At 44.4% G+C, this 17080-nt stretch overlaps 1 protein-coding gene across 8 annotated transcripts in view; it reads right to left on the bottom strand.

Annotated features, from left to right (window-relative positions):
- Positions 1-17080, bottom strand: part of LMNTD1 (lamin tail domain containing 1) — a 307951-nt gene that overhangs the window by 236657 nt on the left and 54214 nt on the right. For 6 of the 8 annotated variants that reach the window (XM_048826052.2, XM_075121606.1, XM_048826037.2 and 3 more), the window contains exons 2-4: positions 12414-12591; positions 9590-9778; positions 1915-2008 (exon numbers count right to left, since the gene is read on the bottom strand). In XM_048826052.2, coding sequence (XP_048682009.2) covers positions 1915-2008; positions 9590-9778; positions 12414-12553 — 423 coding nt within the window. In that variant the 5' untranslated portion in view covers positions 12554-12591. Of the gene's footprint in view, positions 1-1914; positions 2009-9589; positions 9779-11169; positions 12033-12413; positions 12592-17080 lie in introns of those variants that run through there. The other 2 variants (XM_048826060.2, XM_048826076.2) reach the window with 2 other exon arrangements.

The raw sequence follows: 17080 nt of genomic DNA, 5'->3' as shown, positions 1-17080 counted from the left end.
GGCCGCATTTGAGAAGCACTGGTCTAGATCAGCAAGGTAGTTGCTGTGTTACATAAAGGACTTCTTACTGCTGCTCCTTGTCTGAGCAAAGGAGTATTTCCAACACATAACACACATGAATCAGTGTCTTATCTCCATAGGTGGGAAAGACGTTGGTTGCCCCCTTGATGCCTACAAGCCAGAGAGAGCTATGGGGCTTCCCTTTTATTGTTTAGTTAGTATAACAAACAAACCGGAAAGAGAAAATTCATACTTCCGTTTCAAAAAATAAAAATAGCAAACCCAGACACCCGCAGCCAGGAGAGGCATACTAATGAATCAGCTAGGTATCTCTCACCAAATCAGTTCCCTGCCATTGCAGAGGCCCCAGGTTGCTTCTTGGTTCCTTCTGTTCTCTGCCTGTGGCACACAATAGTTTAGTCTTCTGAAAGCTGTACTACTATAGTCTAATCCATTTTACTGATCTTAATACAGGGGTAACTGGGTGGGGTTTAGTGGCCTGGGATACACAGGAGATCAGACTGGATAATCTGGTGGTCCCTTCTAGCCTTAAACTTTATGACTGCTTACCCCAATAAGATCCACATTTTTTGCTCAGAATGTGTGACATGAATTGCCTTTTGCAGCTGCTGGCATTTTATGGGCCTCACCTCTACCTCCTTTTGGCTTCAGCTAATCAGCTCCTATTGGCTAATCTATGCTTTGTTTAAAAAAAAACAAAAAACACACACACAACACTCCTAAAGGTATGTCTTCACTACCCTCCGGATCGGCGGGCAGCAATTGATCCAGCGGGGAATCGATTTATCGCATCTACTCTAGATGCGATAAATCGACCCCCCAAGCGCTCTCCCGTCAACTCCTGTACTCCAGCACCGCGAGAGGCACAGGCAGAGTCGACAGGGGAGCGGCAGCAGTCGACCTAACACAGTGAAGACACCACGGTAAGTCGATCTAAGTACGTCGACTTCAGCTACGTTATTCACGTAGCTGAAGTTCTGTAACTTAGATCGATCCCCCCCACCCCCCCGCCCCTGTGTAGACCAGGGCTAAGAGATGTCACTTATCTTCTCCACTTCTCTACTGCCTGTCTCAGCTGACATTTCACAGTAACCATGCTGTGGTTTAAATCAGCGTGCTGGAGTACAGGGAGGAAAGTCAATACATTACAATGGGGATTTCAATCCTCTGCTTCCTCACAGCAACTCACACTTCAGCACAACAGGAAGTGATTTGCCTACCTTCACACAGAGGATTTGATTCCCCTTTCACTTGGTGTAATCATGTAAGCCTGGCAGCAAGAGAGCAAAACACGACCACAATTAAATTCTCCAGTCACTTAAACCAGTAGCAGCATTTTATGCCCACCTTTTCTCTCCTAGAAATGACCACACAAGGTGTGAGGTAGTGAAGAATCAGGGCCAGGAAAACTGAGACAGAGCCAGGAATATGATCCGGGTTTCTGACTCTAACCAAAGATCATCCTTCCTGGCCAAAGCAAGAAGATGAAAAGAAAATATATACATAGAGATGATATGGACATCAGCGTAGTTAAGCTACTATGATACACAAGGAAGAAGGCACTACAGAGCACAAACACTACTTGCTAGGGCTTTCAGTAATGCAGAGATCCAGCTGACTCACATGGCAGGGTTGGTGGGAAAATCCTGAAGCTGGCTCTATATGCAAACAAGCTTTTGGGCAGTGGTGAACTTCCATCATCTTTGGAATTATGGAGACCTGGCCCTATAAACATTCACAGACACCAGCTTCCCAAGCGTGCTCGAGTAAAGAGCAGCCCATGTTAATCCATTGCTGGAGGAAGGACAATTCTGCAGGCACTTCAGCAGTCTGATTAGGAGATGCTGAATAGGCTTCGAAAGCACCATTTAGGAGCAGGGTTATTAGCCTCACCTGTAAACAATTTTCTTTTTGATGCTCCAGCTGGTGTTTGAGTTGCAGTATCTGGTCCTGTAATTTCAGTCGCTGGGAAAATTCCTCTTCATACCTAAAGTAGTCCAGGATAAAGAGAAAGATCTGTTGCTGTTGTTCTTTCACAAGGTATCAGTCCAAATCAAAGTGGTTATGAAACACGCACTATTAGCACATCCACTGGGGAGACTGCGGTGGGGGATGATCCCCAGGAGGATGAAGAGCCAGACACATTCCTCTGCCTCCCCTGTTCAGAGGTTCCAGACAGCTGGCGTGATCCGTGGGGCTGACTATGGCTTGCACAGCCTTAACTGGGTCCTGTTACAAAGGCCACATGGGACATTGCTAGGGGACGCAATCACCAAGACAAGTTTGCACCCTAGCCCTGCTCCCTCTGGCCTGCCTCCACCGAGACCACCACCTGCCCTGGGGGAAGCAAAAGACTATTCTGGAGAGGCATGAAGGCCAGCACTGCACCTGACATGCAGGCCCTTTGTGTCGAAGTTATTCACTGAGGGTAGAGATTATGCCCGTCCTACTTGCCTTTTTGCCAGCCTGGCTAATACAAGGAGCCCTAGTGCAACTACCGTGGTATCCTGGCTCTGTTGAAATCAAGAGGATCCTTTTCACTGTCTTTCGTGGGGTCAGGGCTTTTCCCAGTGCGTCTGGCCTGAAGTGCCTGGACTATACATGGCTCTCACAGCTTTTAGTGATGAATTTGCTTTGGAAAAGAGTAGTAGTTTTACGATAAATGGAGATGTATAAATGTTAGAAAAACGCTGCTTATTGAAAAAGGGACAATTACTTTGCAATTTGGCTGAAGCTTCTTCAATATGCAGAGAGAGAGAGAGAGAGAGCAACCAGAAGTTGCAAGTAAGTCTTTGGGATCCCATCTTTGTTTTATAATAAGCACGTGACAAGTGCTTGCTTTGGTAATGGGGTAGTCAGGGCATTCTTAAATTACTGGCTTATTCTCCCTGAATAGTTTTAAATATTCTCCTGATTCATGTTTTCCCTTTCTCTCTGCTGTCAGCAATGGTGGGGTTTGTTTATTTATTTATTTATTGAGGCAAACAGCCCTCGTGTAGACGAGGCTTTCTACTTCCCGGCCAAGCACTAGTTAATGAGACTACTTTTATTTGCAGAATTAGGAACCAATTTAGACTGAATCATGCTGAAAGGCTAAGTTTAGACCAGTGGTTTTCAAACTTTTTTTCTGGGGATCCAGTTGAAGAAAATTGTTGATGCCCACGACCCAACGGAGCTGGGGATGAGGGGTTCAGGATGTGGGAGGTGGCTCTAGGCTGGGGCAGGGGGTTGGGGTGCAGGAGGGGGTCAGGGCTCTGGGCTAGGGGTGCAGGCTCTGGGCTGGGGCCAGGGATGAGGGGTTTGGAGTGCATGAGGGGTTCTGGGTTTGGGGGGGCTCAGGACTGGGGCAGGGGGTTGGGGTGCAGGAAAGGATCATGGCTCTGGGCAGAGGGTGCAGGCTCTGGAGTGGGGCTGAGGACGAGGGGGTTGGGGTGCAGGAAGGGGTTCCAGGTTTGGGGGGGTTCAGGGTTGGTGCAGGGAATTGGGGCACGGGGTTGGGGCATGGACTTACCGCTCCCAGTCAGCGGCACAGCCGGGGTACACCGTGGATCGCACTGCCTCCCAGAAGTGGCCAGCAGCAGGTCCGGCTCCTAGGAGGAGGCTCACGCCAGCAGGCACTGCCCCCCCCCACCCCCCGCAGTTCCCATTGGCCAGTTCATGGGGCTTGGGGTGGGGGCAGCGCACAGAACCCCGTGGCCCACCTGCCTAGAAGCCAGACCTGCCGCTGGCCACTTCCAGGGCACAGGGTGGTGTTGGAAAAAGTAGGCACTAGTCTGCCTTAACTGGGTAGCACTGCTGATGGGACTTTTAACGTCCAGGTCGGCGGTGCTGACCACAGCAAGGCGACCTGGTACTGGGTCACGACCCATGGTTTGAAAAACATTGGTCTAGAACCCATGTATGAGTCTAGAACCCAGCGTTGAAGAGCCTGGGAGAGCCCCAGGGAGCACTGTGGAGATCACACACCAAAGGAAGTACTGCCCAAAGGGTCCAGAGTGACAGCAGCCTGTGGCCTTCTGATTGGCCAATCACAATATTTAACCCTGGAGGGTAACCAAGGAAGTTGTCTGGGAATCACAAAGACTTCTGGCCTGCTGTGAGTCCAGACCTCATCTTGTTTTCTAATCTCGTCTCTGTCCCCATCCTGACTCTGGCCTCCTGATTCCAGCCTGGTAGCTGTCTCTGATCTCCAGTCTCTGGCCATACCCTGACTCTGACCTGTGTTGATCGATGCTGGCTCTAGCGATTACCCAATCCCTGCTCACTGACTACCACTTTGTGGCCATCCTTGACTTGTAGACACCAGCCCAGCTATGACCACCAGACCACACCTGCTACACCTGGTTCCTTACATATATCTAAACCCAGTTTAAGTATAGTTCCTTAGTTCAGATGGAACCCAGTGGGATCAGGTCCTCAGTCATTAGACTCTAGCTCTGCTTTTTGTATGTAATGTGAGGGAGTCAAAATGTATCCAGGAACAAGTTACATATTATGACTAGAAATAACTAATAAAATCTTCTGTTAGTTTTTAACATTTCTTGTAGTTATATCCATAAAACTATTGTTACAGGCTCGGTTAAGTTATATTTATGCACCAAATTAAGCTGTCGAGACAAATCCAGCCTGTGTGTAAATTGTACGTCTACTGACTTCCTTGAATTTGGCCCAAGATGTTTCATGACTTAATTGGAAGGTTTGTCTTAATAAAGACTGTGGAAGGCTGTGTCATATATGTGATATTTAACACAGAGAAAGAGGATGATTGTTTAAGATAGTTCAGGAAGTGATTTAGATGCACATGGCATTTTACTGACAAATAAAATTAGCAATTAGAGTTGGTTGAAAATTTTCTGTTGAAACTTTGTGGGGCTTTAACTAAATGTAAGTTATCACGAAAAAGGTCTGTTTTCCTCAAAATATTTTGATTTCTATGTTGGATAACTGAAAACTTTTGACAAAAATTATTCTTCTTTCCTGCCCCCAGTTTTTGGCTGAATTGTTTTCAGTTTTCAGCAGTTTTTGGTCACAACTGAAACATTTTAACTTTTCAGGATTTCTGTTTTTCAACAATAATAAAAACTGACATCTTCTGTAGGATGACATTTTTTTTTCTGATCTGTTCTTTTGGCAGGTCCCATCCTTCAGGAGTTCAGTCAGCCTGGACTGACGCTAAACAAGGAAAAGTGAGTTTTCTGTCTACCCTAAATCGAGGTTTTTGGGGTGGACAAAAAACAAAGTCCTAACCCTGACAAAGTAAAAGCAATTCAAGAACTGAATGCATCAACGTATGTACCAGAACTGATACGTGGCCTAGGTTAGTAAACTACCTCAGACAATACCAACAAGACCTTTCTACAGCAACAAAAACAACTAAATGAACTATTAAAGTCCAACACATCATGACCATGGGTGCTAAATCAAGAAATTGACTTCAAAAAAGGTAAAAGAAATTATCTGAAGAGCTGCAGTTCTCAAATACTGTGATATGAACAAGTCCACAAGGATGAGTACAGATGCAAGCAGCTATGGCCTAGGTGGTATACTATGGCAACAACGTGGATCTGAGTGGAAGTTAAATTTTGCTCTGAACACTCACAGAAGCAGAAAAATGTACACAGTGAGTGAAAAGGAGTGCCTGGCAAGCCTACTGGCATGTGAGAACTTTTACATATATCTGTATGGGCTGGATTCTTTTGCACTGATAAGAGACCATAAACCTCTTGTAACCCTCTTCGCTGAAAAAGACCTTGGTCAAGCCACGCTGAGATGCCAACATCTTTTGATCAGGTTAATGCAATTTAACCCAGTTGCTCATTATGTTCCTGGGAAAAATCTGGTAGCAGCAGATGCTCTACCATGGAGTCAGTATCTCACTCAACTACCTGCGAGCTCAAAGATGATGTAAAGGTGTATGTGGATGCTACAAATGCATACAGACCAGTGTCAGAAAAGAAACTACACCCGTTACAAAAAGCAACGTCAACAGTCACACAGCTTCAAGGAGTTCTAAGTTACATTAGGGCCGGCGGGTTACGTGGTTGTTGCGAAGTATTTTCCCAGGTTAGGGAGGACCATGATGGGCTTTTAGCTTTTTAAAAAAATCTATGTTTAAAATAAATGTTCAGGAAAACCAAAAGTCAAATCAGAGAATTTTAAATTTATTTTTAAAATGACAATGGAGAGCCTCCGCGTTAAGGCTGTCACTGCTCCAGCTGAGACCTCGGCAAGAGTCTTGGACAATGGTTCTCACCCCGTGTGTTTTATTAACTGGGCAGAAAGGGCTAAATGACAACCTGAGGGCTAAATCCTGCAGGTTTTACTCAAGCCAAGCTCCCATTGACTCCACTGGGAATCCTGCATGACAGAGGACTTCAAGGTTTATCCTTGAAGCATGGATTTCCATGCTACCAACACTATAATTCAGAATGTAGTCACCATTATTGATGGTGGACCATTTCTACGTACCATTATTTATCATTTTTATATTATATTATTTATGTATTATTATGGTAGTACTTAGAGGCCCCATTGTGCTAGGTGCTGCACAAGCACATAGTAAGAGACAGTCCCTGCTCCAGAATGTTTACAGTCTAAATGGATAGAAAAGACCAGTGGTTCTCAACCCGTGGCCTGCGGGGCCTCTTATGGCCCAATCAGCACAGAGCTGCGGCCCATGTGACATTCTCAGAGCCATATAGGTAGTACTGGATGCAGCCCACAATGGTAAATACATTGAGAGCCACTGGAGCAGACAAAGGGTGGGAGGGGAAGCAGGTGAAGTTATTTGCCTAAGGTTACATGTAGTGGCAGAGCTAAGAATAGAACTGAAGCTGCCTGACTTACAGGCATCCAAAGAACACTCTGTCTTCCACAGGACCAAAAAACAAGGTGAATCTCTTTTTCTACATTTAAATAGACATAGGGGATAGCAAACTGTTCAACTTCTCAATCCTACATTTATCAAGATTTTGCGTCCAGCCTGCGGAAAAGCTCCCACTCGGTGCTTTGTTTTCATATTTTCAGGTGCTAAACTGGCCAGTTTTTATCTTGTAAGATAGCCTTGGTTCTTTGAAGTGATAACATCTGTGATCAAAATCTTGTACAGATAACCATGTTGTGTTTTTGCAATTACATTCTGTTTGCTTGTTGTTAACAACCCATGCAATTTCTAGTTTCCCATAACAAATGTAAGGATAATTATCACGTAATCTGCTGGGTACAAATTTAATTAATCCATGAAAAATAGTAATAAGTATCAATTAAATACCAAGTACTGTAGGTTTGTCTTAGGTACCCATGTGATAGGATAAATGGACATGCAATTATGATAGCTATATTTCTTTGATAGTGGCTATCAGAGCCTTTATAGCCTGGATGTTGTTTATTTTGGGACCTCAACTCATAATGGGCTTCCAACGTGCAGGACAATTTCAAATTTAACATGGGAATGAGGGGCGTATTACTATCTAAGAGTGAAATTAGCCTGTGTGGGACTAAGATGTGCGTACTGATGGCCCTGTGCACTGGGATAAATTGCACCCTAAAATGCATTGATCAGTGCTCTTCTTTTAGGTGCTTTTTAGCTCTTAGGTAGGGCGAAGATCAATGTGCTCTCCACTGACTTGCTGATAGAAAAGCCCCAGCTTCCAAGTCTCTGGTCTGTCACCAGTCTTAACAGTGGGAAAGGGGGAGACCACAAATATTCACTGATTCTCTTCACTGGTGCTATGGCATGGGCTGTCGGAAAAGGAAAGATTATCTGGCCCTCAACAGCTCCTGACTGAGTGAGAGGGAGAGAGTTAATAGTGGAAAGGGGATGGGAGAAGAGAAAATGGTGAGAATTTTTTAGGGGGAAAGGACAAATTGCAAAGATGGGGGACCCCACTAAATAGTCACAGTGGAAGCCCCTAAATATCCTAATGCCAGCCACCCTGAAGCTGGCACACAATGTGAGTCTACTTATCTCCATGTACTTCCATTAATACAATGCAGGGCTGTAAGTAGCACTTTTCTGATTTACATCCATTCTTCCCTCTGTTGGAGCACTACAGTTTGATAGGGAAATACAAGGACACTTAAAACATACAGTGAGGTCCGGTGCTTTCAATTAGGTATAGAGGCAAAAAGTCAAAGGATGTCAGGTCATGTGACTCTCTTACTGGGGAAAGGAGAGGATGTGAAAGCCCAGTGCTCCATGCCCGACCACACACGCAAAGCAATTCCTTGATCATTGCATCCACTGATCGTAGATGAATGGCTGCTGCTCATATTGAGAGGCACACAAGAAGCAGCCAGAACAGTCTATTGAACAGTTAATCACGGGAGCCACAACAATTTTCCGAGCTCCTTTGACTGCTGCTATGTCACATTATTCTAAATTGCTTCTCATCAAAGTTTGCGGAGCAGAATACAGCCATTAAGTCTGGCAGCAAAACAGCTCATCTGAATTTGTCACGCTCATGAGCTCTGCTCAGCTATTTTAAATAAACCTGGGTTACACTGCAGTTGACATTTGCTAGTTGAGGACAAGCACCACAGGGTGCTCAGTGTGTTTTGTACAGACAATAAAAGCTCTGAGAGCCAGGAAAACCCTTTGGGGGGTCAACTTGCCAAGCTCCTGAGTTTAACCATGGCTCAAATAAAGGAACAAGAGAAACTTCCAGGACATTTTCTGCCTTTTTAATCCATTTTTTATTGTGTTTTTTACTTTTTACATTGAAATTATTCTCAAAAGAGTTATGCTCTCTCTAAAGCAGTACATGCCTTACAAAAACAGTATGTTATCCAAAGCACCACTCCTGTAATAAGAGTGAGATTTGGCTCTCCTTATGAGCCAAATCCTGTCATGTGAGAAGTCTCATTGATATTGCATTGCAGAACTCAGTAGTGCTACCAAATAAGATTTGCTCTGATGTATTTAGAATAGTTTGGATTACATCTAGGACTATGCTCTGGCTGCTTTGTGCCTCCATGCCAGAAAGCCAGCTTAAATGGCTACAAGAGAAGTACACTTGCATACAGGGAAATCTCTGGGTAATATAAGGCCAGTGAATCAGCATCACTTCATGCATCCGATGAAGTGAGCTGTAGCTCACAAAAGTTTATGCTCAAATAAATTGGTTAGTCTCTAAGGTGCCACAAGTACTCCTTTTCTTTCAGTGAATCAGCAGTCCATCTTTTTTCTGTCAGTGTAGCAGCTATAACCACAAGAAAGTGGGTGTGGCCAGAGCATCACTGCACTCCAGCTATTCCCAACTGCAAAAACAACCTCTGAGGATAGTGCCAAAGGCTGCTCTAATTCATGCCAGAGACTATCAGCCCTGAGAGGGTCTTAGAATCCTAGGGCTGCTAAGCTGCAATACAGCCACCATTGCCCTCCTTCTCCTGAGATGTAGCAAACACAGCTTGGATGCAGCTGAGTGTCTGGGCTTGTACCTTTAAATATGCATTGCTCTTTGATACAAGACTAAGAGATATAGCTATTTGTGAATACAACAGAAATAGCCAGAGGTAAGAAAGGAGAAACGTGCAAATTTCTGCCCGAAACCTAAACTTAGTTTCTTACTTTCTTTGAGACATCAGGATGTTTTTATTTAGCTCCTCAAGCTCTTTCATGGCTAGATCCAGCTGTACTGAGGATAATGTCCTTTGGGTTTTCAGCTCTTGCAAATCTATTTCCTTTTGGGCCATGAGAAGTTTTAAATTCTTTAAGTCCTCGTCTTTCTTCAGGAGTATGGTATCCAGGTCCTCCTGTCTGAGCACACACAAAATATCAGTCAGATCCGAAAAATAAAGATTTATTCCGCTTCCATTTTTAGAAAAATTAAAATTAAACTGTAATAAATTGAACCAAAGAAACACAAAATAGGGCCAGATTCTGGCTGCTCCTACTCAGGTGCACAATGGGGGGCAGACAACACATGGAGCTTTCTCCCCCAACCCCAACTCCCAAAACCTTGCACATCTGTTCAGCACAAAAAGAATACCTCCAGCCACTGCCACTACTTAAATGGGTCTGCTTTCCAAAATGCAGACTTTTCAATACCATATTATTTATAGGCAAGGTTGGTAGCACTACCTATTATTAAGGTTGCCCAACACTTCCCATTATAAGAACCTGTTTTCACTTGCTTATAACTTTGCCAAACATTAACTGTTTGGGCTCAAATTTTCCATGCTGGGTATTCTACCTTAGGTTGAATTTTTTTTTTCAGCCAAAATAGTTCAGCTATTTCTGAGAACAAGGCGAGGGGAAAATATACTTTGGAGCATGGATTTGAAATTTGGCAGGATTGGCCTTTATGTCAAGAATGTGCATTTTGCCTTCCTCAAGAAAATCTACTCAAATTATAAACTTTTGAAATTTGCAGTTCACACATATTCAGTAGAGACTTGTTAAAACTTTGCAGCTTAATTCCTTGAAGGTTCTGCCCACACTAAGCATGCTAATGAACTCCCCTTCATTACACAGCCCTGGTTCATCCCCAGAGCAGGTACACCCTGTGCAGAGAAAAAGGACAAAATGTGGAAAAAATAGTATGTGATCATGTAATTAAATGCATCATAATGCATATGCACAATGGAGCTGATTAAAGTTGCACAGGCAACCTTAATTCTGGCATTTCTTAACTTTTGGATTCTTGATTTTGAAACCTTATTATTAATACTGTTTTAACATGGCTTGTGTGCAATATTTTAAAATAAGTTGACAAAACTGCTGTTATTGTTGCTTAAATTGTTAACTGAGGATTCTGGGGGGGGTGGTGGTGTTGTTCTTTTTGATACAGTACATAAAATCCATTAAGTTATTCTGGTATATCCACATGCGTGCAATCAGTCCTTGCTGTTTTCTTGACCCCAGTTTGGGCTCCTAAACTGTAGTCTCAGTGAGTGCTATTAAACAATACAGTACAGTAGAATCTTGTCATTTCTCATTTTGTTAATCTACAAGGCCAATAATTCTCATACAAGAAGTGTGGTCTTATCCTACTTCTCTGCAAAGATTTAATTGCATACACAAAGCAAAGCATGGAGGGCAAAGTTACTTTTGTGCAGTGGGCCAGCACGAGGCCTGTCTGTCACTTAAATCCCCATTAAACCCCTATTTTTGCATAAATTAGATGCGATGGTGATGGTGTTACAGACCTGATTGAGTTCCTGTAGTGGACAGTCACCAGTCTGTTGTAATTGGTCCCAACCTCTGGATCCCACGTTTCCAAGCCAGTGGGTCTGGCCAGCATCTAGTCACAGTCTCTAGCTCTAAGGCGCAGACTCCCTGTCTGCCACCCTTACCTAAGATGTGGGACTCTAGGGTCCAACTGCCCTAGACCCTGAAGTCAGTGCTCTGACCTCCCAGTTGCTTTTGCATGCTTTCACCAGAGTTCCATCTCTGTGGGCGATTTAACCCCTCGGGGATCATGTGGCAGGTAAAGCAAGGAACACAGGCTTTGCACAAGGGCTTCTAAAACCATAGTAACATTGACTCTTAAAGCACACAAGAGTGCAGATCATTGGGCAAAATAACAAATGCCTTTACACACTCCCCACTGTGTCTATGCTCAGGTCTTCTTCTGAGCCATTGGACCCACTCCGTGTTCAGGTGGGTAGGCCCCTCCTGCCTCTCCTTCTACTGCTGGCAATGGTCAGACTCTGAAGAAGAGGGAGACTGGAACTGATCCTGCCTTTAAATAAAGTTTCTGCCCCCTTTGCCATGTGACCAAATGGTCGGCTTCAGACCTTTGTCAAGTGTCTTGCCAGGAAGTTCCAGACTCCCCTAAAGTCCAAACTGGGTTTCCTTCAGCCTGACCAGTCTCTGTAGCAAACCATTGTCCTAGGGTGGATCCTTGTGATTAGGAAGAAAATCATTGTTGATCACTCTTGTGTTAGTCTATTCAAAGAGGTGTCAAGCATTACAATAAGCTACTTTGGGTTGTCCTTGACATCTCTAGATACTGTTGCCAACTCTTGATTTTAGCACATCTTGCATGTTTTTCTTAAAGCCCCAGCTCCTGGAATAAAGACATTTCATAAGAATCTCAGTTGTATTTGGGAAAAACAGAAAACCAAAGAAGAAAAAAAAATAGTACATTTCTAGTCCTCACAGAGCTGAGAAAAGCTTGGAAATGTGAAGCTAGTGCACCCTAAAGCCTCAGAAACCACAATGTGAAGAATGCAACATTTATTATTTGTTTTTAAATTTCACTGTTTCTGGAGGCTTGATTCATGGTTTTTGAATGCCTGAGGTTGGCAAAATTGGATATCACAAGTTCCTTAGGGCAGGGAATTTCTTTTATTGAACTGTAAAATGCCACACCCACCTTATTGCTCTCTTTAAATAAGAAAACCAACTTTCCATCAGAACTCTGTATTCAGTGCAGAAGCAAACAAACCTGCTTTGGGATCTGGTTTCCATTTGAGGATTCTTGTATCTGATGATTTCAGTTCTCATCTCGCCACAATTGCTCACTTCTAGTTGTTCCTGAGGTGCAGGCATCTCCTTCTTTTCATATATGCCAGAAATGGCAGCCATCCCATCTTTAAATGGTGAGCCCCAGATGACAGATCAATCTACATGGTAAAAGATGGAAGAAATGGCCACTTGTAACTGTTTTGCCAGCTCAAAAACTGGTCATGCTGTAATCAACCTCCTTCCCAAGGTTTCCTATTTCAGACCTGACCCTGCAATAACAAAGCTCCCATTGACTTCAGTAGTGTAGGATAAGGCTTGCCTTCCTTCTGCCCCACGTTAAAATCCTACAATTTTGTTTTGCCTTTGTCACTTAGGCCCACATTTGTAAAACCATGTACACAACTTTACAAAACTGGAACTTATTCACTTGTGTATTGAATTTGTAAAATGAAAAACCCATCTCTCAGACTCAAGATGATGGACTCTGGACTGCTCTGAAACACCCATACAACCCCATTCACTGAGAATGCAGTAGGATCCAGGAAGCAACCCTGCTATTGCTCTTTTATGGCTTGTGGGAAGGGTTATTTCTCTGTGATTCTGCAAAACCACCCTTTATCAAGTGCACTTTATACAAACTCAGCATGGAGTCTGGGATTTGACCTTTCATTAATATGAGGCAATAGCCTCTGGTACCATCTAACCAGATCAAAAATTACCTAGCAATCAAAATCAGTTTCCCACTGTAGAATGGAGCACTATTTTCTTGTTCGTGTTGTTGTTCTAATTCATTTCTAAGGCTAGAAACTCTCTTGAGTGTGGGAGGATAGAACTTCTTCTCTGATGCAGAACAGCTGCTGCAACTCATTGGCTCATATGAGATGCCATAAAACCAGTAAAGTGATGCTACATTTCAGACTATGGTTAGTATTATTTTTATTACCGTAGAACGTAGGGGCCCTACCAAGACTAGGGCACCATCATGCTAGGCACTATACAGGCATACAGTAAGAGATGGACTCTGTCCCAAATAAATTTCAATCCAAATAGACAAAAGACGGACAATAGCTGGGAGAGAAAAGAAGTATTATTGTCCCCATTTTATGGATGGAAAACTGAGGAACTATGTGGAAGGGTTTTCATCAGTAATTAATGTAAATGAATCTCATTGCTTTGGACTGCAACCTTAGAAGATGAAAATGCAGCAGAAACAAAACAAGACTGAAATCTACAGGCAGATCCTCAACCAGTGTAACTAAGTGCGACTCCAGTGGAGCTGCATCAGTTCATATCAGATGAGGATCTGGCCCCATATCTTCATTGGTAGGCACCCCAGGGTGAAATTCACCCCATGCAGAAAGGTCTGTGTCCTGCTTAAGCGTCACTTAAGCCTTCAAAATGGTGCATGGACCCTTGGTACTAAGAGAATTTCACCACACAATAACAGTAAATCAATATCTATATCTTTATATAGTTATCTAACAACTAGGGCTGTCGATTAATCACAGTTAACTCACGCGATTAACTCAAAAAAATTAATCATGATCAAAAAAATTAATAGCAATTAGTCACAGTTTTAATCGCACTATTAAACAAAAGACTACCAATTGAAATTTATTAAATATTTTGGATGTTTTCTACATTTTCGTATATATTGTAGTCTGTGTTGTAATTGAAATCAAAATGTATATTGTTTTTATAACAAATATTTGCACTGTAAAATGATAAACAAAATAGTATTTTTCAATTCACCTCATACAAGTACTGTAGTGCAATCTCTTTGTTGTGAAAGTGCAACTTACAAATGTTGATTTTTTTTGTTACATAACTGCACTCAAAAACAAAACAATGTAAAACTTTAGTGCTTACAAGTCCACTCAGTCCTACTTCTTGTTCAGCCAATCACTAATACAAACAAGTTTGTTTACATTTACAGGAGATAATGCTGCCCTCTTCTTATTTACAATGTCACCAGAAAGTGAGAACAGGCATTCACATGGGACTTTTGTAGCCAGCATTGCAAGGTATTTACATATTTGCTAAATATTTGCTAAATATTCATATGCCCCTTCATGCTTCTGTCATCATTCAGGAGGACAAGCTTCCATGCTGATGACGCTTGTTAAAAAAATGTGTTAATTAAATTTGTGACTGAACTCATTGGGGGGAGAATTGTACATCCCCTCCTCTGTTATACCTGAATTCTGCCATCTGTTTCATGTTATAGCAGTCTCAGATGGTGACCCAGCACATGCTGTTCATTTTTAGAACACTTTCACTGCAGATTTCACAAAACGCAAAGAAGGTACCTGTGACGGTGCCCCACATAAGGCTTTATGGAAATAAATTACACATTACTTTGTGTAATGACACATCCACTCCCAGTCTTTCTTCAAGCCTAAGTTAATTGTATCCAGTTTGCAAATTAATTCCAATTCAGCAGTCTCTCGTTGGAGTCTGTTTTTGAAGTTTTTTTGTTGAAGAATTGCCACCTTTAGGTCTGTAATAGAGTGACCAAAGAGATTGAAGTGTTCTCAAACTGTTTTTTGAATGTTATAATTCTTGACATCTGATTTGTGTCCATTTATTCTTTTACGTAGAGACTGTCCAGTTTGACAAATGTACATGGCAGAGGGGCATTGCTGGCACATGATGGCATATATCACATTGGTAGATGCGCAGGTGAACGAGCCTCTGGTAGTGTGGCTGATGTGATTAGGCCCTATGATGGTGTCCCCTGAATAGATACGTGGACACAGTTGGTAACGGGCTTTGTTGCAAGGATAGGTTCCTGGGTTAGTGGTTCTGTTGTGTGGTTGCTCTGAGTATTTGCTTCAGGCTTGAATAGAGACTGGGAGTGGATGGGTCATTACACAAAGTAAAACTATTTCCCCATGTTTATTCCACCCCCCACCGTTTCTCAGATGTTCTTGTCAACTGCTGGAAATGGCCCACCTTGATTATCACTACAAAAGCTTCCCCCCCTCCCCCGCTGGTAATATCTCACCTTAAGTGATCACTCTCGTTACAGTGTGTATTGTAACACCCATTATTTCATGTTCTCTATGTATATAAATCTCCCCACTGTATTTTCCACTGAATGCATCCAATGAAGTGAGCTGTAGCTCACAAAAGCTTATGCTCAAATAAATTGGTTAGTCTCTAAAGTGCCACAAGTACTCCTTTTCTTTTTAAGTAGCCTTAGTAAGCATTTGGTCAGCTTCTTGAGAAAGGAATGTGCAAGTTAAATGCCCAATAAATAAGCACTTAACAGACAATGGATCTTGAAGATGCCAATCCACATCTGAGCTTTCCCAGGAATATGGCTTGGCTGGTAAGAAACTCAGTCATACATGGACATGTGACTTGCCCATGTGACTCCAAAACTCCATTTTGTAGCTGGATTCTACACAGGGGGAGGGGGAGGTGGCCACCCACAGGAGAAAGTCTATTTAAACCCCTGGGAGACCCCCTCCATTTTGGTCTTCAGCTGGCTAAAGAGAGAGCCTCTCTACCCCCAAGGATACCTGAAAGAAACTGGAATAAAGGACAGTAAGTACAGGGGGTGTGAGCAGGGGCAGCAGGTTTGTAGACATTTTGGTGTTGCCCAGAACACCCAAAACCCTCCCCCCCACAAACTCCCCACACACACCTGCCTTAGGCTCTGGGAGGGAGTTTGCGGGGGGGGGGGGGAGAGGGGGTCTGGGGTTCAGGCAATTGGGGTGCACGAGGGGATGGGGATGCAGGCTCTGAGAGGGAGTTTGGGTGCAGAAGGGGTGAGAGGTTGGGCTCTGGGAGGGAGTTTAGGTGCAGGGGGTGTGAGGGGTTGGGGTCTGGGAGGGAGTTTGGTGGGGGACGGGGTCTGGGGTGCAGGCTCTGGGATGGAGTTTGGGTGCAGTCTCTAGGCTGGGGCAGGGGATTGGGGTGCAGGAGGGGTGCAGGCTCTGGGCTGGGGCAGGGGATTGGGGTGCAGGCTCTAGAAGGGAATTTGGGTGCAGAAGCGGTGAGAGGTTGGGCTCTGGGAGGGAGTTTGGGTCGGGGAGGGGTTCTGGAGTGCAGGCTCTGGGAACAAGTTTGGGTGCTGGGTGCAGGCTCGGGGCAGAGGGCGGGGGTGCATGTGCAACCTCTGGGAGGGAGTTTGGGGACAAAAGTAGGTGCAGGGGAGGGGTGGGAATGCAAGAGGGAGTTGGGGGAGGGGTGCAGGATGGAGGTGCAGGAGGGGGTGAAGGGTGCAGGCTCTGGAAGGGAGTTTGAGGGTGAGAAGGGGTGTGGGGTGTGGGTGCAGGAGGAAATTTGGGGGCTGAAGGGGGTGTTTGCGGAGTGGGTGTGGGTGCAGGCTCTGGAAGTGGATGGGGGGTTTGATGCTTACCTGGGGCACCCCCTCCGGCAGCGGCTCCTAGGTGGGGCAAGCTGGGGGGTCTCCTCACACTTCTGTCTCCAGGCACCGCCCCTGCAGCTTCCCATTGGCCGCAGGGGTGTTTGGGGCGGGGGCAGCGTGCAGCGGCACAACCCCCTCACCTGCCAGCAGCACATGTGGAACGAAGCCGCTCAGCCCCACTGCACTGCTGGGTGATGGCCTGAGCCCCCAGGCTGTTTTAAATTGCCTGGGGGGGAGGCAGGTGGGGCCGGGGGAAGCGCGGGGGGAGT

The sequence above is a fragment of the Caretta caretta genome, chromosome 1 (assembly GCF_965140235.1).
Source record: "Caretta caretta isolate rCarCar2 chromosome 1, rCarCar1.hap1, whole genome shotgun sequence".
In the NCBI taxonomy this organism is placed as follows: Eukaryota; Metazoa; Chordata; order Testudines; family Cheloniidae; genus Caretta; species Caretta caretta.
Note: the sequence above shows the minus strand (reverse complement) of the source record. Positions and strands in the feature narration are given on the sequence as shown.